General features: G+C 33.8%; 3 protein-coding genes and 1 long non-coding RNA gene across 5 annotated transcripts; 3 read left to right on the forward strand and 1 right to left on the reverse strand.

Annotated features, from left to right (window-relative positions):
* The first annotated feature begins 55 nt into the window (after nucleotides 1-55).
* On the forward strand, nucleotides 56-668 carry LOC125821320 (uncharacterized). Its single transcript, XR_007442576.1, has 2 exons — nucleotides 56-118; nucleotides 200-668. It is a non-coding gene; the product is annotated as an uncharacterized LOC125821320 (long non-coding RNA).
* An 899-nt stretch (nucleotides 669-1,567) lies between these two features.
* Nucleotides 1,568-7,667, reverse strand: LOC125821099 (FACT complex subunit SPT16-like). Of its 2 annotated transcripts, none has more exons than XM_049500511.1 (2): nucleotides 7,594-7,667; nucleotides 1,568-5,068 (listed from the first exon to the last, which is right to left on the reverse strand). In XM_049500511.1, exon 2 carries the CDS (start codon nucleotides 5,040-5,042, stop codon nucleotides 1,860-1,862), a length of 3,183 nt encoding a protein of 1,060 aa, XP_049356468.1. In that variant the 5' UTR covers nucleotides 5,043-5,068; nucleotides 7,594-7,667; the 3' UTR covers nucleotides 1,568-1,859. The 2 variants fall into 2 exon arrangements, with proteins under 2 accessions (XP_049356468.1, XP_049356469.1); XM_049500512.1 differs by having other exon boundaries at nucleotides 1,568-5,063; nucleotides 7,594-7,653.
* Nucleotides 7,668-9,422: 1,755 nt separating this feature from the next.
* On the forward strand, nucleotides 9,423-10,847 carry LOC125821340 (universal stress protein PHOS34-like). The gene is made up of 2 exons (XM_049500775.1): nucleotides 9,423-10,227; nucleotides 10,759-10,847. The coding sequence occupies exons 1-2, from the start codon at nucleotides 9,510-9,512 to the stop codon at nucleotides 10,800-10,802; spliced, it is 762 nt and encodes a 253-aa protein (XP_049356732.1). The 5' UTR covers nucleotides 9,423-9,509; the 3' UTR covers nucleotides 10,803-10,847.
* Nucleotides 10,848-18,128: 7,281 nt separating this feature from the next.
* Nucleotides 18,129-19,781, forward strand: LOC125821344 (zinc finger protein CONSTANS-LIKE 1-like). Its single transcript, XM_049500780.1, has 2 exons — nucleotides 18,129-18,810; nucleotides 19,517-19,781. Exons 1-2 carry the CDS (start codon nucleotides 18,217-18,219, stop codon nucleotides 19,574-19,576), a joined length of 654 nt encoding a protein of 217 aa, XP_049356737.1. The 5' UTR covers nucleotides 18,129-18,216; the 3' UTR covers nucleotides 19,577-19,781.
* Nucleotides 19,782-23,222: the final 3,441 nt, after the last annotated feature.

Genomic DNA, 23,222 nt, shown 5'->3' on the forward strand with positions numbered 1-23,222 from the left:
ATATCTTTTTATTGTTGTTGCCATTGCCATACAAGTGCTTTTATTTAATGAATTTCAGAATCTTGCTAGGACCCTGCTCAAGCTTTCTGATGCATCTCGGATAGTCTGGTTCAAGAAGGTAAATTTCTTTGAATCAAAGGATGATACATGTTTTGGTTTTCTTTTTAAACCAACTTGTAATTTCTTATATCAAATGCAGCATAAAGCTTAGCAATGGTTACTACAAGAAGTGGTTTGAGATGCTAGAATTTGACAAAAAGGCGTCGTTTAAGGAGAGAATATTGACATGTTAGCATCTGTAGTGAAGTTTTTCATCCCATATGTTTCAGTGCAGCCTCGAGTTCAACCGTGTTTCAAGTGTAAGCCTTCCTTTTCCCATACATGCATCCTGCAATTTCCATCTTAAGCCTTCAAACAGAATGCAAGTCCTTGGACATGGAAACAGATTTGGTGATCCAAAGCTCCATTCAAGGTAGCTTGCTGATATGACCCTGGATAGCGCGGTTAACACAGATATCATCGCGGAAGGATCAAATCGTCTCAATGGTGTTTCTTGTTTTCCTCTAAAAATATGACTTTTGTGTGTTCTGTTTATTGGTTTAGTACTTGTTTCCTAGAATGGACGTGTTGTTTCCCTTTCTTAGAATGTAATAGTGCATTTGCCAAGATCCAATCTTTTGTCAACTGTATTTTCAATTTTATGCTTTCTCCCTGCATTACTTACTCTTATAGCTGTTAAATCACATCAAATTGTTTTATAGTCATTCGTTATAACAACATTTCATTATAACCTAATTTTTTTTAAAATCATTTTTTTATATTTTAATTTACTTATCTAAAACATCATTCTACCTAACATTCAATATTAATGGTACATTCTTTGTAAAATTACCCTATATATAAAATGCAAAACTAAAATATTTATGCTAATCATCATTAATGTCATGCACATGGTAAATTTCAAATATAAATATCTAAGTGGAAAACTTTTTTTTTTTTTTTACGTTCACACTCTTTCTATTTCTTTTATAAATTGGTTAAGATATACATTCCTTCTTCTTGGAACACAAAATTATTAATTTACATTTTTGCATATTTTTATTTACAACAATTAAATGAGAGTATACATATATATAATATCACCACACTACAACAATTTTCAGACAAACGTTGTCACTATAATGAATTAGAGGTTTTGACTGTATAGTGTTTAATACTAGTTGGACACATTCAAAATTGAAGGGATTGCAAATTCAAGGAGCCAACATACTTTTTTAAGACAATTTTAAAGCTTTGTAGAGAGATTATACAAGAACATGCTTGAAAATTAAATGGATCAATACAAACTGATGTATGAAATGACATGTTCAAATGTCATTAAAGCTATAGAACATGATAAGTACATCATTTACTTGACCCTAGCAAGCAAATTTCACAATCAATTAGCTTCCCAAATCCCAAGATGTAATGTGCAACAGCCTCTCTTCATTGAAACACAAATGGAGTAACATTTTACTCAGAAATCAAATGCAGATAATTCATGGCCAGAACTACTAACACAACACACTAAGGAGAGGTTTCCAGTTGGAATTCAATATGAGATATTTGCGCGCACAACCAACTGTAAACGCGTACATAAAAACATGATATCTAGCTAAACGAAGGTAAACAGAAACGTTTGAACCTAGTCTGACAAACTCCACCGTGGTCTAACAACCCAAAGTGGAGTGCAAAGAGAAACAATTTAGAAGTAATATACAAGAAAAAACTGAACTTGATAACTAACTAACTAAAACTTCAAGGAAGACCTACTTGTAATGTGCTTGATGACTGTTCTAAGACAAATCGAATCAGCAAAACTACCTAAACTTCATTCGCTTAGAACCAGCAGAACTTGGACCAGATCGTGACTTGCCAAAGTTCTTCTTTCTCCTCCTCTCATCCTCGCTGTCAGGTTCATCTCCTTTCTCCCTATCTGCATTGCTTGCCTCCTTCTCCAACTCTTCCCATGTTTTGCCTTTCTCTTCCTCTGAATCTTCATCTGAGTCTTCCCCTTCTTCCTCGGAATCCACCAGAGATTCACTATCAGAGGCCTCATCTTCTGAATCTGACTCAGGTTCAGCGTCTGAGGGTTCATAACCTTGGTCTGACTCCTCTGAGTTTTCAGATTCTGAGTCAGAAGCATCTATGTTTAAAAATTCCCAACCACCTTCGTCTATAAACCTTTGGGGATCTTCAGTTATGGTCTTCAATACTTCACGCCAATTCAGATTCATCTTGCTCTCATAATACTTGATGTCAGTTGTGTCAAGCCACTCCTTGATGCCATCAAGTGCGGAGACAGGAATGGAATCTATGCGCATGACATCACGCTTGAAGTCCTTGAAGACAATTGCCATATCAAAATTCTTCTGCCCAAATCCAACTCTCTCCAAGTTGACAATCTCAATATCACTTAAGGTTATCACGAGAAATGGGGTCTCTATCAGCTCAACCAAACAGCTCGAGGTTGGCACGATGAATGCTGATGATTTATAGGGCACCCCATGGAACCCAAGTTCTCTCAGAGGTTGATCAAACTCCAGGTCGAGTCCTTTAAGCTGGGGCTGGCTCCACATATCATTCACCCGGTTCACAAAATTCTGGAAGTCCATGTTGAATTTGTTCTTACGGTCTCTTTCTCTCTGTTCTTCCTCAATCTCATCTGGGTCATAGGCAGACCGCTTTCCACCTCCAAGTGTTTGCACCACATCCATTACCTCAACATAGAATTGCACATCCTTGGTTTTCTTGTTTCCTACCATTATGTGGTTATGCAGATGAAAGTGAAGAAGGGTAATCATCTCCTTCTCTGCTGGCTGGAAGAATGCATGCTTGATGTTGCCAAACATGATGTCAACACGCTCATCTGTTCTTGAGGTCGAGTACCGGAAACCATTAACATGAGCTTCCAATGTACCCGGAAGCTTTCTTGCACGACCACCAAAAGAGGGACGAATAGATAAGTCAGACAGCCTAACTGGTTTGAATTTATTCCCTGCAAGTACAAGTTTTTCCTGAGTCACCAAAGTTGCCCTTTCAGCTTTCTCAGACTCCCTGGCCATAACATTCCGTCTAAGAGTTTTAATCTGCTGAACCACTTCACTTATGTGCCTTGGATCCTTAGAACGAAACGAAGCTTCCTTCAGGTAAATAGCACCCTGATTCTTAAGAGCATTTGCATCAACAGGTGTAAAAGGGGTGCCAGGGACATTGAAAATGACACGGATATAACAGTTACGGTTGGTATCCTGCTGGCTTGAAACAGTCTTAACAGTAGCCACATGGAAAGGAACCATAGTACCATATATTGGTAGAAGAATGGCTTCATTCTTTTGGTCAACCTGAATAGTCATATCCCTAGGAGGTGGTAGATCATTGATGCTCTTATACGCAACAAGGTCACTTGAGGCCCTAGCAGCACCCCTGTTATTCCCCGTTAAAGCTCCTCCACCAGCAAGACGACGAGCAGTTTCTTCATTCTTCTGACGAGCAAGTTCTGCTTGATGCTGCCTCCGGAGCTCTTCTTGGTTGTTTGACCTAAGTGTTGCCTTGGAATACAAGGCTTCCATCCTGCTTGAATCAGCTTTCACCTTAACCTCCTCCTCATCTTCCTCATCTTCATTGAAAGAATAGGCTACATCCTTCACGGCTTTAGAGCTCAAGTGAGTAACCACATCATGACCATCATTTGTGACGATAACCGTATCTGCTAACAACAGTGAAAAATTCTTACTCTTTTCAGTGGTGGTCCCAGTTTGCAAATTGTGGAAACCAAGTGACACGTTGAAAACCATTCCCGCTCTCAGCACCTTATCATTCTTAGCATTAATGATCAACCCAGACTCCCGGAACTCAAGACCAATCCCAGTCCCAGCAGACTTTGTCAGGTTGCTAACAAATTCAGGAGCATCCCTCTCAACCACTTCAAGAGCTGTTTGATACACGGAACTAAGCTTGTTTCCAGGCTTCAATGCACCAATTGCTGCCTCGTGAGCTTTAAGAAGAACCTCATAAGCCTTGTTCTGCGTCGAAGTTGAATCAATGAGAAATGTTCTGGCAACATTTGAACAGTAACTGTTGTATCGTGATCCAACTGCACATATGATGACACTGGCAGAATCATAGTACAACTGTTCATCATTGCTTGTAGCACTAGGTCTAAGATCAAAATTCCCACCACTCTGGAAGATTGGGGGGTAACAAATATCAACATTCTCAGCTTTCAGCTTCACCTTAATTTTTGCAGGTTCTAGAATAGCCTTTTCTGTGTCATCCATTAATAAAGAATGAGTTACTTTCTTCTCCTCGTCAATAACTTTCTCAAGCTTCGGAACAACAAAGTTCTTCATTGCAGAAGCAGTCAAATATGCAGCTTTCTTCACATTTATTATCTCATTCTGTTCCTTCACAGCAAAGAGGTCAGCCAGCCCATTTGAGATATCACTAAGAGTAAGGCTTGAATTTCTCATCTTATCGGTCCATATCTCCAAGAGTTTTCCTTCAGGGGCCTCTCTTGCAATATATCCAATGACGACTGTGGTATCAGGACCATCTGACTTTGGCTGCATACGGATAGTGTGAAGCACATTGTCCATTTGAGTAGTCCCATCCTCATTTTTCGCCTTCACATGCAGGATAATGTCCACATCCACAGCCTCTTTAGCAGCGGATTTTACAACACTAAGCAATGAGGCTTTCTTCTGGCTACACAGAAAATGTATTTGCTTGTCTCCGAAAACCATAATCGTCTCAGGAAACTCATACCCTAGCAACCAAATATTTAAAGCTGAGGATTTCAAGTATCTCAAGTCCTCCGAAGGTGGCGGCGTAGCTATAGCAAGGACATCAGAAGAGGCCCATAGGTCATCCTTATGTTTGTGCCAGTGTGAATATAAGGCCTTCAGTCGCTTACTGAAAGTATTCAAGTCAATTGTATAAGCATTTCCACCTGCCGAATTCCCATTTGAAGGTGCTCCATTTCCAGTTCTCTCTTGCACCATGGCCGTGTCAACAATTCTTGACTAACCTAGACAAGAAAAAGAAAATATTCACATGTAAGTGATTTAACAATGAAGAGGCAACATAATATGCACTCACACATGTCTGTATACAGTGCCAACTGATACTATAAAATTGCTGAAATCTCATTACTAAAAGAACTTCTGATTCAATGAGACAATAGCTATATTTTGAAGGAGCATAATATACCCCCCCCCCCCCCCCCCCACACACACACCAACCCACAGAGCTACCCGCAATGAATTTGAACCAGCCTGCTTATAATTACTTTGTTAGCAACAAAAAAGACCAATTGATTCTCCACGCACAAATCTTAAAGCCAGGATAGGACAGTAAGAATTACATGGAAACAAATAAAGAGAAACAGAAAATGAAGTCCATTAATTTGACATCATAAAGCCTTAATCCATGATTTTCAGGAAAAGCTATCTATAGCTAGTTTATAATATGAACTTACGAATACATACATTAACAATTCTCTGCAACCCTTAACTATTCTCCTTGAGTAGTCCAAATGTACTATCCCATCGTTTCTAAAGACAAATTTTCTTCTAGAATTTGTCAACTATGATTTGAACAAGATAGGAATACTTCATCGTTTTTGATAGTAAACACCGAGGCGTAGATAGATTATTAGCTATATGTTCACTTGTATTAGACATTAAAAATTCAAAAGTCTATTCTGTAGAAAAATAAGTCCACATATTGAAATAGTTCTCAAGCACTCTTGAATATAAGTTTAATGCCGATGGTGTCGCAAGGCAGCTTTTCAGGCATTTCCTAATATAGTAGTATGCCACCCTCTCATTAAAAACTTCCGCATAAAAACATTCATTTGCTTGAACCAGAATTTTCTTTCCATATGCTGGGAAAGGTACCTCACCCTCACCTTTCTACACTTATTATTATATATCCTTGGGTCTCTATAAAAAAAAAGAATGAATAGCCCGGTGGAAGCACAAACAAAAGGAGAGAGAAAAGGTAGAAAAGAAAGAGGGGAAGTAGTCTAGTGATAGTTCTTACTAACACTTCTTTATTTAACTATCATTTTTTGAGTGCTTTCTTTGTTCTATTATTTGGATTGAAAGAAAGAAAAAACTTTCCGTTCTTTCTCCTCTTTACTCTTTTTGTTTTATCCCTTCGACGAATTTTGTCTATGACCAATGGCCCACTTACTAAATAGGCATAAAAAAAGCTATCAGAAAAGAAGAAAAAAAGGGTTCACCTTGAATTGAACTCGACGAATTGCGTTTTACCAGAGAGTTTTTAGGAAGGTTCTCCATTGGTATTTTTTAATTTTTTTTCAAAATTGATACTACATTGGTAACTCAAAAATAGAAAGAATATAAATATATGCGCATACACGGAAAGGGCCCCACTACTTCTTCATTATGGGGGAAGAATACCAGTGCAACAACTTTGACAGCCAAAATGAATTCTAAATCATAGTTTTCAGTTTATTACCCTTATACAACCCAATCACGTTAAAAAAAAAAACAATTTGTCGCCTCTAGCAAAACGAAGAGGTCCTATGACACTTTCTTCAATTACCAAAATTTAAATCTTTTTAAGTTCCATGCGTGTTTATAACAAAGAAAACAATAGGAACCCAATTGCTTCTATCTATCAAATTTCTACATATCAGATTACATAGATTATTCTCATAATACCTAATTCTCTATGGATTCCCAACAAATTAAAACCAACAAACTACTCACTTAAATATTTTAATTATCATGCTTAACTGAAAAAAGCAATTTTCAATAACTACAACAAGAAATTACCCCTGTATAACCCCAACAGGTGAGCTCTAAGGAGGTCAGTGTATACACAGAACTAACCCCTACCTTGCAGGATAGATAAGTTCTTTCCAATAGACCTCGACTACAATGGCGGATCTAGGGGGACGCAAAGGTGTTCATCCAAACCTCCTCGGTAAAAAATACAAAGTATATATAAGGTATTTCTTCATGTTCTATGTATATGTTTATAGATTTTGAATCACCTAAACACAAAACTAGATGTTGACTCGTGGTTTAAGATGTTCGAAATTCACCTTGAAGTTCCTGGTTCAAATCCTAAGCACTACATTGCCACTACTCAGCCCAAAAAGGGATAAAAATGAAGCAGTAATAACAGAGAAACGTAAAAATGAAACAAAAAGAAGCAAATTTTATCTATATATTAGAAGAAACGCATGCAAACACTCTCATCCGGAGAATAGAAAAGGTTCCGTCAGTCACCGCCTGATTTCTAAACTTTAATTAGGGTTTTGCAAATAGAGACATGAAAGAGTGGTACTTATATCTGTCATGTTCATACGTTTGGCGAATAACGTTACCTGGTATCTATTCCTGATAGAAGACGGCAACAGATATCTAATGAATCTAACAAAAATTAATCGAGTTGTGCGAAAACTGACCTCGACACCTCAAAACAGAGCAAAGGAAATCGATAAGCAAAGCAAAAAATCAAAACAGAACGAAGGCAAAATGAAGAAATTTGAGCAAAAAAATGGAAGAAAAAGCATACCTTGTTCGATGAGAAAGATGAAAGAGAAGAGTTTGCTGCTTCAGTTTTTTAGGGATTTTTGTGAGAAAGAGAAGGCCGAGTGGGTGCTTCTAGAGTTCCATTTTAATGGCGGATAGACGCAATTACCGCTTTGTCCTTCTAGAGTTCAATTTTAATGGCGGTTAGACACAATTACATTTTTGTCCTTAAATGAAATTAGATTTTGTGAAAAGTGGTGTGTCACGTGAGGTGATTAGATATGATTTGACACCGTATTAACGTATTAAGGATATGATCTTAGATATGAAGATGTTTCAGTGTTGAGAATGGAAATAAAAGGTTAGTAGGTAGTTGGATGTTGACGTGTTATGTGTGAAAGAAATAAGGCTTAGCCTCCTGCTTTCCTTGTCACGTTATTGACGAATGAGAATTATGAAAGGTGATTAGATATGACTTGACATAGTATCGACTTATCAAAGACATGATTTAAGATATGAAGATGTTTGAATGCTAACAACAACAACAACAACAACATACCCAGTGAAATCCCACTAGGTGGGGTCTGGGGAGGGTAGAGTGTACGCAGACCTTGCCACTACCTCGTGCGAGGTAGAGAGACTATTTCCGAAAGACCCTCAGCTCAAGTACATCAAATCCAAGTAAAAGGCGAGGAAAACAGTGTATAAATAGATGTTTGAATGTTGATAATTAAAATAGAAGGTTAGTAGATAGTTGGATGTTGACGCGATATGTGTGAAAGAGGTAAGGCCTACCCTCTTCCTTTCCTTGTCTCGCAATTGACGAAAGAGAATTATCGGAGGTGATTAGATTTGACTTGACACAGTATCAATCAACTTAACGGGAACATGAGTGAAGATATAAAGATGCTAATTGAGTGTTGATAATTGGATAAAAGGTTAGTAGATAGTTGGATGTTGACGCGCTATGTGAAAGAGGTAAGGCCTAGCCTCTTCCTTTCCTTGCCTCGCCATTGGCGAAAGAGAATTATATGAGGTGATTAGATTTAACTTGACACAATATCAACTTATCGAGAACATGATTTAAGATATGAAGATGTTTGAGTGTTGATAATTGAAATAGAAGGTCAGTAGGTAGTTGAAGGTTGACGCGCTATGTGTGAAAGAGGTGAGGCCTAGCCTCTTCCTTTTCTTGTCTTGCTATTGACGAATGAGAATTATGCTAGGTGTTTAGATACGACTTGAGATAGTATCAACTTGTCAAGGACATGATTCAAGATACAAAGATGTTTGAGTATTGAGAACTAGAATAAAAGGTTAGTAAGTAGATGGATGTCGACGCACCATGTGTGGAAGAGGTAAGGCCTAGCTTCCTCCTTTCCTTTTCTCACTAGTGATAGTATTATTATGTAATTGGGTAGTATTTTTAATGCAATTCTATGTGTGTTGTTATTTGTTGCTTCATTTGCTTTGTATTTTATTGTTTGATTATTATAATTTTCTTGCAATGGTGCTTCGATAATATTCATTTTGAGTCGAGATATGTTTAGAAACAAATTATCTATATCTACTGAGGTAGGAATAAGCTCTACACATATAAAAAGATGATAGTTGCAATGATGAGAGTCTGTTAGCTACCATAAGTAGATTGTAAACGAGTTTTCGAGGAAAGTCAAAAGAAAATGTGAACCTTAGTCAAAAGCGATTTTTTTGTTCTAAAAAATGAAAGTGAGAAATATCATTATATTTTAAAAAATTGATACCAATCGATCCGATTAAATATGTACTATTTTAATTAATTCGACTAAACTGATTTGATTTTGATCAAAAGCCGACTCATTTGAAATGAGAGTATGAACACACCTAGTTATCACCATCAAAGAGGGACACTAGCAGTCTACATACAATCAGACCTCAATTGTAATTTTTAAAACCCTAACCCTAGCTCCGATAAACAGAATGCAGAAACAGCCACCGCACACGGCGGATTCCGGCATCCCAAACCTCGCGAACATCAAAATCAAGTGTTCATCACCACGTTTTCCACCACCGACCACTCCTTCCGCCACCGACACTCCTACCGCCGGTGCGCAGCGCAAAATTGGAATCGCCGTTGATCTTAGTGACGAATCTGCCTTCGCCGTCAAGTGGGCTGTCCACCACTACCTCCGTCCTGGTGACGCAGTTATCCTTCTCCACGTCCGCCCTACCTCCGTACTCTACGGTGCTGATTGGGGTTCTGTTGATCTCTCCATCGTCGATACTGATAACATAGAGTCTCAGAAGAAGCTTGAAGATGATTTTGATGCGTTTACTTCTGCTAAGTCTGCTGATTTGGCTCAGCCACTTGTTGAGGCACAAATTCCGTACAAAATTCATATTGTGAAGGATCATGATATGAAGGAAAGGCTGTGTCTTGAGGTTGAGAGGCTAGGATTGAGTGCAGTTATCATGGGTAGTCGAGGATTCGGGGCTACCAAGAGAGGAAATGATGGGAGGCTTGGAAGTGTTAGTGATTACTGTGTTAGGCATTGTGTTTGCCCTGTTGTGGTTGTGAGGTATCCTGATGAGAAGGATGGTGGAAATGCTGCTCGTAAGCGTGGAGTTTCTGTGGCATCTGCCTCAAAAGAACATGAGGAGGAAGGCGAGTACCATGATGCTTGTGATGATCGTCAAGGTATGTGCAAAATTCATCCTAATGTTTGCTTCGTTATTTTTGGGACTTTATATGTAAATTTATTCAACTTTTGCTGCTGGTTATCAGTTTTTCCGATTTCCTAATTGAAATGAAAAGATCCTTTCATGTTTTATAATGTAAAATTTAACGTGGCACACTGCTGCCGACTCGGTGATTTGGTTGTGTGTTATACCAAAAGGAAAATTAGGTGGATACTCCCCAAAATAGTTACATTCATGAAAGGTAATGCCTTCTAAAGTTTATGCATATGTTTGGACATGCAATAGAGTGCAGGAAATTTGTGATACTTGTAACAATTATGATATGTTTGGCAACAATATTGTTAGAGTATATAGGCTTTTAAAGTTCCAAAATGTGAATGCATTTTTGGAAAATGAAATAAATGGCTGATGTTGAAATGGGAACTTGGACAAAAGCAATCTCTAGAAAATTTAGTATTACAATGCTCAAACATTGTGTTCTGAATCCTGAGGTCACTCTTGTTTTAAATTGTCAATCTCCATGAAGCAGGATCACAACCAGCCATAGGAAAAGGCTCGAGAACTGACAATTGACTTAGAGTTGCTTAAGAAGTCCTTTGAAGAGACAATGAGCGGAAGGTACATTGCTTGCTATTTATTTTCAGTAGATATCATCTCTCTACATTCATCTTAAATTTCATTACTTTAGTCTTTAGATTATGAAACATGGTACTTTTGATGCTTGCGCCACTTACAAATGATAGTTGTATTGCTTAGGAGTAGAATTTAGGGCATGATTCATTTGTGCGGTCTATCTCTTTTTGTATGAGATAGTTGTAAGTTCCTTTTTACTCTTAAACGTAAGTTTGTAAGAGGACTTCAATTAGATGAAAGTTACACATATTTTCCTATTTGTTTTTTTATTATTGTTTCTCCCTTATTACAAAAAAACTTCCTTCCTATATATAATATAATTTGGCACCCCAATGGCTGCTTTTGGCTTAACAGTTAATGGAGAAGCTTTCTTGGGACTAGGTTGTGTGCTCCACACTTGTAGCCTGTAATAAGATTTATTCTTCCTTGGTTAATGGATGAGACTATCAACCATGGTTTCCATGACAGTTTTGAGGAAGATGTAATTTGTTGATAGCTATCTTTGGTTGTGAAAGTTTCATTTTGGGAGAAAATAAAACATTGTATAATGTTGAAATAACAATTTTGACAAAGGAAACCGCAGCTCAACCTAGAGCCAATTCATTATGAGTTTCCAATAATTGAACTTTTAGGTCTTATTGAATTTTTCTAGTGTTTTCCTAAGCTTGATTTGCCTTCTGAATTGGTGGTTCGATGTTTATGAAATGCAGTCTTGCCATTTTAAATTGATTTTTTAGATTTGTGGGTGAAGTCAAATCAACTTTGTGATGTCATCAAAGATTAGATAAATGATTCATGAATCATTTCTCTCCACTGTGGTTTTTTTAAGGGCACATTGTGAAAGATGTTGGAGGAAAACAAACAATTCAAAATATCTAGGTTTGACGTTCCTGGAGAGTCAAATGATATATGAATATGTTACACAAAATCTGTTTTGGATGAATGGAATAATAAACGAAGATGTTACACATAAAATCAAATTGGATGGTTGAGATATCAAAAAGATCTTTCCTTTATCCAAGAGATAGTAGGTCTTTCAAGACAAGGGGGTTTGGTCTGTGCAGATTGCATGAGATAGTAGGTCTTTCAAGACAAGGGGGTTTGAACCTTGTTTTTAATCAATTCTCTACTCCCTTTTCTATCGACTCTATGGTTATTGATAGTTCTCTTTGTTAACTGGGGCTTTGATACACCTGTTTCTTTGGTGACAGATTCCAGGCACTGAAGTTGGGTTAAGCAATCCTTTTGAGCGACTTATGTGAAAACCACTTGGTGTTTTGTTATATCTGGAGTCTCATCTTCTGTAACTGAATTGTGGTTGCTCCTCTGTCACTTTAGTTTATCGTAGTTCACTAGATGATGTTGTATCTCTAAGGTTGTCGTCTTCATAGAGGAATTTCACTTAAACATGTGCCTTTTTATCATTTGTAATCGGTACAAATCTGAAATCTACTTTAAGATGTTATTTCTTATGCTGCTGTTCTTAGCACGTCGTTAAGTTCAGTTCAATATGCATTAGAAATTTCCTGCTAGTATAGATGTAGTATAATGTTAATTCCACTTTTAAACCACAGTCACAATTATTGTTGCCCAGAACTGTTGGTTCTTGTTTCTGTTTTCGCGGTTTTGAAGGCAATGCATACTTTGCCTTCCACAAGTTCTTTGTTAAGCTTTATATGAATTTAAGCGTCTACTTGTGTAGCCCTAAAGTTGGACGTAATCAAACAGCCTGTCACTAGTTTCTCTAGAATGTACTAAAAAGTTCCAAGTTAAGAATTGAGATAAGAAAGGGATATCATCATTTAAGAGAGTGCATGAATAGAGTATGCATGGGCAGAGGGGGTGTACTTTCCCTAGTTAATAATAACCACAAAGTTTGATCTGTTGAAAGATGAAGGCCATCCCTCTTACAGTTGGAAAAGAGTGGTCCTATTACTCCCTGCCTCATACAACCCCCCCATCAAAATACTGCCACTCACACTGTTTGGATTATTGCTATTTATTGTTTCATAATGTATTGTATTGTATTGTACTCTATTGTATTGTACTGTATGGTAGATACAATGTTTGGCTGGACTGAATTGTTTGTTGTTGTTTAATAATATTTTAATTGTTTAGTTTGATTGTATCGTACTGTATTGTAATTTATAAATTTACTAAAATATCCTTAATTATTCTAGGGTAGGAGGATTGACTAGAATTAAATAATATAAGGTAAAGGGTAAAATAGTATTTTGAAATATTATGTAAAGATATAATTGGAAAAAGAAATTAAGTAACAATGGGAACACACCAAATCGGTTGTTCCATAAAATAGGGATTTTCATTGTTACATAACAACGAAATTTAACAAAACAATACAATACAATACATTTGAAGTAACAATCAAAACAAACATTGTAGGTATAATAACGATACAATACAATACAATGGGTAACAATGATCCAAACAGAGTGCCCGAGACAAGGGATGGGGTTTGGTTTGGTTGGAGAGGGAGGGGGGGGCGTTCAATTCTTATATGACATTGTTTGATTATGACAATAATAACAATGTCTAATGTTTCGTCCTTTAAAGAGCTTTATTAGCTCCTTACATAGCTTAGGAGTGGGGGAATCTGAACATCAATCAACTAAGTAGGTTTATTTTAGAGAAAACTCTGTCTTATTGAATTTCTCCTTAAATTTCATCTGAAGCCTGAACTGCCAACCTTTCCTCTTTCTTTGAGAAAAGTGTAAAATCTATCTAGCTAATTCATCTTATAGCTAATGTAATTTTACAAATAGAGTTTGGTGAAAGTGGTGTGTACGTAGCCTCACCTCTTGCTTTGTGAAGGTAAAGTGATTGTTTCTGATAAACTTTCGGCTCAAGTAATCACATTATTTGATTGTGCACAAAATTTATGGCAAAAAAGAAAAATTGAAAGATGTCATTGTTTAGGACAAACTCCCCTTAAAGTAGTTATTAATAAGTTGTTATCCACTGTTATACATTCACAGTATACTCTATGGACTTATAGAATACATAAAAGTTGAACATAATCCAATAAGAAAATAAAAGTTTAAATATATGATAATTGAATTATAATTTGAGATTAGGGGTGATAAAATTAGCTCAGAAAATATGATTTGTTCAATCTACTCAAGTTTGAGCTAGTCATTGATTTGCCTATTTATTAGCTTAGGTCATTGTATCCTATTCATTTTCACCGATCAAAAATTAGGCTAGACGAGGGTTATCGGAAATAGCCTCTCAACCTACATACAAACTATCTTCTTCAGATCCTACTTGTGTAATTTACACGGAGTGATTCATGTGGTTTAGCTCATTGCAATATAATTCATTTCAACTCAAATAACTTGTGTGCAAATAAATAACCTGCCCATTTATTAGCTCAAGTAGCTTTAATCCGTTCAAATTTAGCTCAATCCGTGCATTTGACATTCCTAATCGAGATCATAAAGGTCTCCAACCATTGAGCAACACGTGGCAGAAGCCTAAGTGCTATCTTATTCCCAATTTTGTTGTATGCAGAATATATGGCTCACAATAAATTCAATTCAATGAGCATAGTTCATGTATATGATGGGTTCCTAAGGGACAAAATAGAAGAGTCAATGAAAATTTAGAAACAAAATCAAAAGTGTTTTTTACTTTTCAAATTTTTTGTTCAGTCAAATACGATCATATAAATTGAGATAATAAAACAAAATTTATACTCTCATATATTATTTTACATTACTTACACACAAATAATGTACCTTAAGTAAAATAAATAAGAAAAAAAATAAATATACTTTCAAATTATCGTAAATGATACACAGATATGCCACCGACAATAGAGGTAGTTTGTGATATTTGGAGTGATCTTGAGACACACAAAAAAGATAAAGGACGCCCCCCACCAAAAAAAAAACCAACCCCTTCCCTCCTTGGTGTTGATGCAAAGCACCTCTTACCCACAAATCAAAGAATAAAATAATATACGAAAAGTGGTCATATTTATCTCTCTATTATCAAAAATAAGTTATTTTAAATATTTTTCAATAAATATATTCACCCAATCACACTTTAGAACTATATTTAACTCTAGCTTATCAAAATTAATTATATTTACTTATCACTCGTTAAGAAAAATACTTTCTTTATCTCAATTTATGTGATACTTTTTGTTTTTCGAGAGTCAAACAAGTTTAAGTTTGACTGGAAATTAGCACATGAAATTTTTTATTTTTTTGAAATAAAATTTATATATTTGTAAATTATGTAAAAAGTACTATAAGTCAGAATGATTGATATTTCAAAATGTTCAAAAGATTTATAAAAAAATTACGATCAAAGATAGACTTATTCAAATCTCGATATCCAAAATGTGTCATATGAAATGGGATATTCGAAAAGTGTCATATAAAATTAAAGTCACATATTGATGACAAAGTTAAGATTTGTCCATGTCAGCAAGATTAGAATCTCGAGGAAGGAGAATTATACTCATTTGATGCCACATCAGACATGTTCACGTGGTCTAAATTCCATGTCATCAATTAAAATAAACAAAAAAAATTGTCCACCAAGTATTTTTAAATTTTTTTTATTATTCTTCACCCATATCACTATTTGTCTCTATAACTATTCATGATGTAGTCCAAGTTTTTGGTTGGACAAAATTATAATTATAAATTTCAAAAAGTCTTATATTTTCCTTGTGACTTGATATATTTTCTTCTTTATATATGAAATTGCTATACATGAGTCGATAATTAGAAATAGTTTAGTTATCTTCATGAGGTAGTGATAAAGACTGTGTCATTCTATCATTTCTACACTCTATTCGTGGATTTCACTAGGTATATTGTTGGTTTGTTATAACCACATAAGTTCTACAAGTTCAACCTTTAAGAATTTAAACATTCATTCATTATATTCTTGAAACTAACAATAACAATAACATATTTAGTATAATCTCATAAGTGGTTAAGAAAGGATAGAGTGACGATTCTCGATAAATTCTTGATTAAAAAAAGTGCAATCAAAGTTATTATATTCTTTAAAGTGATGAATTCCTATATATTATTTGTTATAATTTTAATAAACTAAAACAAATAAATAAATCTATAAAATCATGACCAACTTAAATTTATAAATCTATATAGTCTTTTTATATAAGTTATTTTTATCCAAGATAAGATAGAGCATGTAGATCAGGCTTAGATTATTTTGACACTCTTATCCAAGTCAATTCTTTTTCCCTTGTCCCCTTATCCAAAACAAATGTTTTTTTTTTCAATTCTACCAAAAAAAATAAAGCAATTGTTTTTTTTATATGGCTAATAATTCAAGAATCAAGATAATAATAATCATATAAAAGGCCCATACTCCAAAGATAGATATGAATATTATTTTTTTTGGATTATGGGCAGCAGGTGGACTTCACATGGTTCAATCTCTTATGTGGACTAAAAATGGCCATGTAAGCAAATGTGACTAGAATTTAAATTCTTTGGTTATTATAAATTTATATTATATATAATAATAACTTAGCTATACATAGCCACTTGCATTTTAAAAATAAATAAATATATTCTTTCAATTTACATAAAAATAAAATTAAAATAATATGCATAATCCCTCACAACAAATATGATTTTGAATTTTTAGTCATTGAGTTATGGAATATTAAATTAATAAATTTTATATATAATAAAGTAAAATTTTAAAATAAGATAATGTTTAAACTGAATTTATTAGATTTGATTGAACTCACAATTCAAATTATATATTCACCTCTGGTTTATAAATAAAAATATACATGGTTTAATTTTTTTAATAAAGACAAAATACGTTAGGTAATTTCTTTTATTTGTCTTAATTTTGATGGATGAAGTTATTTGATACATGTTGCTGATAAGAAGTGGCACCCGACGGGTATTTCAGAGAATTAGTTGAGGTGCACGTAATCTTGACCGAATAGCATGATTATATATATATAAGTAAAATACCTACTATAATCTTATAACCTTTAATAGAAATAAAATAAATAAATTCTAATGCACGTTATCCTTGAATGAGCTCTATAAGAAACGGGTTATTAGTCAGGTCAATAAATAAGTAAATATAACTTCACTTCTCTTGTGCTAATTAAATTTATAGTGTATGTTTTGATTCTTATTTCTACTTTATCTTAATATTCTTAAGAATTTTTTGATTATTTGAATAGGATAGATAAAGTTATCTCGTGATTGATATATCCCATGAGATTAACTATTTAACCCTTTATATGAAATAGCTAATTGCAAAACTAATTAATATTCCTTATCAAATATAGTTCAATAATTCTACATTTTATCTCAAGATTGTTATATCTTATTTTATTAGCTAAATAAATCTTTACTCTTTAAGTTACTTCTGTATAGTTCAAGTTTTTAATTTATACCCTCGATAATCAATACAATATTGCTGGCTAATAGCATATTCACGATCTGAAATCAAGCCACAAGCGAGCAACAATTGAGGTGGAAAAGTCAAAATTGACAAATCAACCATGTAATTTGTCCCTCAAATTGAACGAACTTAACTTGTTCAACTCTTGATGTGCCTTCAATTACTAAAAATGATTCATAAGATCGAAATCACATCTTGTATCTTGTTGATTATTTCTCAAACTGAATGAATTTGATATGCTCAATCCATGATCTCTGTTTGATTACTGAAAGTGATTCATAAGACCGAAATCACATCTTGTATCTTGTTGATTATTTCTTAAACTGAATAAACTTGATATGCTCAATCCTTGATCTCCGTTCGATTATTGAAAATGATTCATAAGACCAAAATCACATCTTGTATGTTGTTGATTATCCCTCAAACTGAATGAACTTCACCTGCTCAATCTCTAATCTCCCTTCAATTACTAAAAGTAATTCATAAGATCAAATCACAAATTATATCTTGTTAATTAGCTCATTAATAACTATGATAAACAAATACCAAACTCAATATCAAACCCTAACACGAAAATCTCCTTTGTATATCTATTATCATTTCCATTCTAGCGATAACTACTTCACGTAAATTCAATAACTTTTTTTCCGTCTCCAACTAAACACTAAAAAAAAAAAAATTTGGTAAAATAACTTTCCTAACCCACCCCACCCTACCCCACGCCCAACCCCACCCCCACCTAAAAGTGTAAGAGCCATGAAAATATCAAATATATATATTATTACTAGTATAAAGATAGTTGCAATTTCTCTCTTTTCAACTCTCCATTCAAAAACTCCAAAACCCATTCCAACATTCCTTCAAAAAAAACCCCAAAATAATTCAAATCACAAAATTTCTTCAATTTTTCATTGATATGAACAAGATGAATTGTGAGTTATGTGATAAGAACAAATCAATGATGTATTGTGAATCAGATCAAGCTAGTCTTTGTTGGGATTGCGATTCGAAAGTTCATTCTGCAAATTTTCTCGTAGCTAAACATTCGAGAAATCTCCTTTGTCATTCATGTCAAAATTCAACTCCATGGACTGCTTCTGGTCCAAAGCTTTCTCCTACTTTCTCTGTCTGCAATTCCTGCCTCGAAAACCCTACCGCCGCCGCCGTTCGATTACAAGATCCAATTGAAGAAATTGGGGAAAGAATTGAAGAAAATTATCAAACGGAAACGGATAATGACGAAGATGAAGATGAATACGGGAGTACTGAGAGTGAAATCGATGACGACGATGAAGATGAAGATGAAGATGAAGAGGATGGGAATCAAGTTGTTCCTTTATCTTCTTCTCCGTCGAGTAATTTCTCTCCACCGTCGCCGGTGCGTTCGGTGAGTTCTTCCGGCAGTTATGGAGATTTATCAGCTGCCGGAGATTGTGGTGGCGGCGCTAGGGCGGCTGTTAATTCATCTCCGTGGAAGCGAGTAAGGGAAAGTGATTGCCTACATTTTGAGGTAATTATCAAATTTGGATACGGAGCTAAAATTTTGAGTTTATAAATTATAATTTACGGGATATTTAAAAAATTAAGTTGATTTTTTTTTTTTGGTTTTAAATTATTTGGAACAATTAAGTTGATTTTAAAATACGAAGTCGATGACAAAAGCTTAAGTTATAATTTACGGGATTTTTAATAAATTAAGTTGATTTTAAAATACAAAGTCTATGACAAAAGGTTATGTTATTGAGTTTTGTCGAATCTGTTAGTAGACATGTAGCTTCGTACTTGAGAGAAGAACTTAAGCTAAAAACATTGACAACAACAACATAGAAAGTTTAGTCTCACAAGTGAGGTTTGAGAATAGTAAAATGTACGCAAATCTTATTTCTATATCTATTGGTTAGAGAGGTTGTTTCTGATAGACTTTCGAGTGGAATACATTGACATTAACATTTTTTCCCTTCAAAAATACTAAATAGAAAAGGGAAGTGATTTGGGATCCATATTGAACTCATTTTGATCCAAGCAAATTCTAGGTGAACTCGGATCAAGAATCGATGTTTTAGTTGACTCATGTTGACATTTAAGTTTCACTTCAATTCGTTCATTTGTCACCCCTAGTCTAAGATATTAATACATGCATGTGCATTTACAGTTTATATGTTGGATCCATCTCTGTATTGTGAGTTTTTCTTACATTACGGTTAATTACGATGCAGGATGAAGAGGCATGTTCGTCGAGTTTGTTGAAGAGAACAAGGGAACATCTTCATCCATAGGGTTCTTGAGACCAATGAAGGTGCTTCGAACAAATGAGTTGTGTGATTAGTCACAGCTACGTATTTAGTGTAATTTCAGAAGTGAGGTCTGGAACGAGTACGGAGTTGTCTTTATTATGCAAAATCTTGTTTCTCTACGATCGATCATTTGACTACAAGAAACATACACAAATAGAATTATACATTTTCCTTTTCATGCTTCTTATTTTTTCTTGATTCTTGGAACTTCCTATTGTGTTTATATTTTTCTTCTTCTTATTTAATCGTGTCGCGTTAGGGGAATCGATCACCCCTCCCCCCCAAAAGAATTTCTCTATTATCGAGCATTGAACTGAGAGCTTAGGTTGAGAATGGAAGGATCTCATCCATCCACCACATTCCTCGGTGGTCTTTAAGGACTCAATCATATTCAAATTTAATGTGTCACAAGAAAGAAGTGCTCCCTAGCTACGAAGAATGAATTTCTTTGTTAACAAATCTCGAATCGATAACAAAGGGTTAACGATGAAAGAGTCTTATGCATCCCATCACATCCCTAGGTGATTGAGGCTCATTCAGATTGTCACCAGGGTGAAGTGCTCTCTATCATTAAGTTTTTTATTTTCAGGTCTCAAGCTGAGGCAACATGTTAAAAGTTAAAAGAATCTCATTCGTTCTATCATATTTCTTGATGATTTTAGGATTTAAATTTAACACATTTTTTCGATCAATAAGAGTTTAAAAGGGGGAAGAAAAAATGAATGGTAATACACGGTTTCCACAAAAAAGAATTCTCGTGGCATATAATTAGTCAATTTGTGGAATTTGGAAGACGAATTTTGACTAGTCAAACATTCTATTTAGAATTTTGGAATATTTTTTTTGGTTACCCTATTTATATACTATATTTATATTATAATTCAATTAAACTTAAATTTATATAAAAAAAAATCCTAAATTAAAAAGTAAAATACTTTGTAACAATGATATTTCATATTCAAAATTTGAACTGAATAGAATTTTGAAGTTGAAAAACAATATTTGTATGCAAAAGTGATTTTCTTTATCAGAATAAATTTGTAGGGCAGAGCTAAATACGGTTATATTAGTTTTTTCTTTAAAAAAATAATTAAAGTTTACAGTAGTATAATTTGTAATTCTTTTCATATCAAATTTTACATTTTAAAATATAGTTGGTTAAATTTATGAAACAAACAGAACATCGAATAAAAATTTTAAAGGTCATAAAGATTTAAACCATATGATATTCTTCCATTTTGATTTATAAATTCAAATTTGAAATAATGAATTAAAACGGTTTGCCTAATAGTTAGTAGCTTGTTATATATTTATAATCCATAATCAAATATATACCGGGTCGTCTCAACAAGTTTGGAGTTCTAAGGCTAAATTTCATAACGAGATCTTATTATTTTTAGTTGTCATATATAAATTGAATAGCTATAACATACTCAATGTAATTCTACAAGTGAAGTCTCGAAAAGATAGGATGTACGTTGAGTACTTTACAAAGTAAGAATATAAACAATGAAAATTTCAATGAAAAAATATAATATAAAGTTAGAATATAAAACCAAACTCAAAAATTTTAAAAGTATATATAATGATATTGAAATAGTTGCTCTGAATTTGATAAGTTGATATAACGATATAAACAACACACAACAGTAGATTTTGCATAATGTAAAAGGTTTTACCGCTTGGTAGACTTTAGAATGTTCAATAACGAGAGAATAAAAATAGAAATGAAAATAAAAACGATAAATCTAAGAATAATAATGTGGGTTCATGAAAATCGTCAAGAAATAAATAAGTCAACAAAATAGATAGTCACCTAAAAAAGAATGCTACAATTAATTTAACACTATATCATTTCTCAATTATTTCAGCAACCTCCATATTAAATTATAAAGTAAACCGTTACTATTATATTTTCCACACAAAAAATTCTTTTCAAATTTATCAATGCATAATTTAGAAAATAAAATATATATTTTCAAACAGTTACCATTATGTATCCTTAGAAAAATTTAGGGTCCCTAAAAAATTTGGGCCCTAAGCAATTGCTTTAGTAGGTATGACAATGGGCAGGACACATTTGGTCACATACGGGGCAGGGCGGGTTTTTAAATATGCGGGTGTGGTACGGGTGCGGGACGGATCTAAATTAAAATATTTAATTTTGTGTGGAGGCGGGGCGGGTTAAGGTATTTTCTTTAATTTTCCTGTAAGGAATTTTATTTATATATGTATAATTGACAATTCAAAATAATTAAAAGATATATAAAAAAATTACGGTCAAAGTTAGACTTGTTTGAGTCTCAAAATCCAAAAAAGTGTCACATAAATTGAGACAGATGATGTATTATAATATTCATATTTTTTTTTTGTTCATGATTATACGTGTTTAAACATCTGGTGAAAAATCAACGTTTTCAAAAATAAAATAAAATAGCGTAATCAACATAGCTCTTCGTGAAATGATTGAGATTTCTCTGCTCTAAATTGAAGTTCTTGAGAATAGAAAGAAATCTTTTTAGGAGTGATCGTTCTCATAGATGAGCCGTGCAATATGCAAATTCAAATTCAGTCAAATTTTAATGTAGCTATCAAACATCGAATAAAAAAAAAGTCAAAAAACAATAGTGTTGGTTTTGTCGATTGTCATCAATCAATGCATGCCTTCTTTATTTTATGATATGATAATATGCTTTGGATTCCAACTTTAAAATTATAAAATACTAATTTAGGTTTTTGGTAAAGGACATATATGAGCAATTCACATCACATAAGTAGTACGACAATTATTTTTATTAAAAGGCATACGAAGTTTCCTCAACTAAAATTGTGATTTAAAAAATATATATTTGTTGCCATGAATTAGCGTTGAATTATAGAAAAAATCTTATTACTTGTGGACTATTTAGTTACAAATTAACATATGTTTTTTTTAATAACCGCCTCTTTACCTTTTTTTAAAATAAATAATCATATGATATTTTGTGTTAAGTCCCCCCATCAGTTGTAGGATGTGAAATTGATTTTTATTTTTTTTTAGAAAATTCCTTAAATAGAGCTATTTGTGGTCAAAATTATGAAAATAGTGAGATTTTGGTTAATTATGAAACATATTAGTATTTTAATTTTAAAATGTAGCAGAATACACAGTATTTGTGCTCATAATAATCGTGAAATACATTATATCCACGCACACAACAATAGTGATAGACATTGTATAAGCGCATGTATAGTGGCGTTAGCCACCTTTATTCGTCGGAAAATTATACCGTATATACAAGTAAAATGATAAACAAAGTGGCTAAATAATATATTTTGGATACCCTTGACACAACAATATGATGTAGCCTAGTGATTTTAGGCGCCTTGAAAGTGCAAAGACACACAAAATTAATGTGTTCGTTTGTTCGAATCTCACTAGTAGCAATTTTTTTCCCACTTTTTAAGAAGAGCAGGGCACATGTAATAAGTATATCTCTTCCTAACTATATCCATACAAATAATAAGTATATTCACAAATATCTGTTATAAAACCCCAAATTATCACTATATTATATAAAATTTTAAAACTACCACTATTTAAGGAAAATATAAGGCCTTAGTTTATTGTGTCATTTAATTTTTATAT

The sequence above is a fragment of the Solanum verrucosum genome, unplaced genomic scaffold, assembly GCF_900185275.1.
Source record: "Solanum verrucosum unplaced genomic scaffold, falcon-dt-bn FXZP01000222.1, whole genome shotgun sequence".
In the NCBI taxonomy this organism is placed as follows: Eukaryota; Viridiplantae; Streptophyta; class Magnoliopsida; order Solanales; family Solanaceae; genus Solanum; species Solanum verrucosum.

Coding starts and splice junctions, on each gene's coding strand:
- LOC125821344 (XM_049500780.1), top strand. CDS start 18,217: ATGAACAAGATGAATTGTGAGTTATGTGATAAGAACAAATCAATGATG. Junction 18,811..19,516: donor GTGATTGCCTACATTTTGAG/GTAATTATCAAA, acceptor ATTACGATGCAG/GATGAAGAGGCATGTTCGTC.
- LOC125821099 (XM_049500511.1), bottom strand. CDS start 5,042: ATGGTGCAAGAGAGAACTGGAAATGGAGCACCTTCAAATGGGAATTCG.
- LOC125821340 (XM_049500775.1), top strand. CDS start 9,510: ATGCAGAAACAGCCACCGCACACGGCGGATTCCGGCATCCCAAACCTC. Junction 10,228..10,758: donor TGCTTGTGATGATCGTCAAG/GTATGTGCAAAA, acceptor TCCATGAAGCAG/GATCACAACCAGCCATAGGA.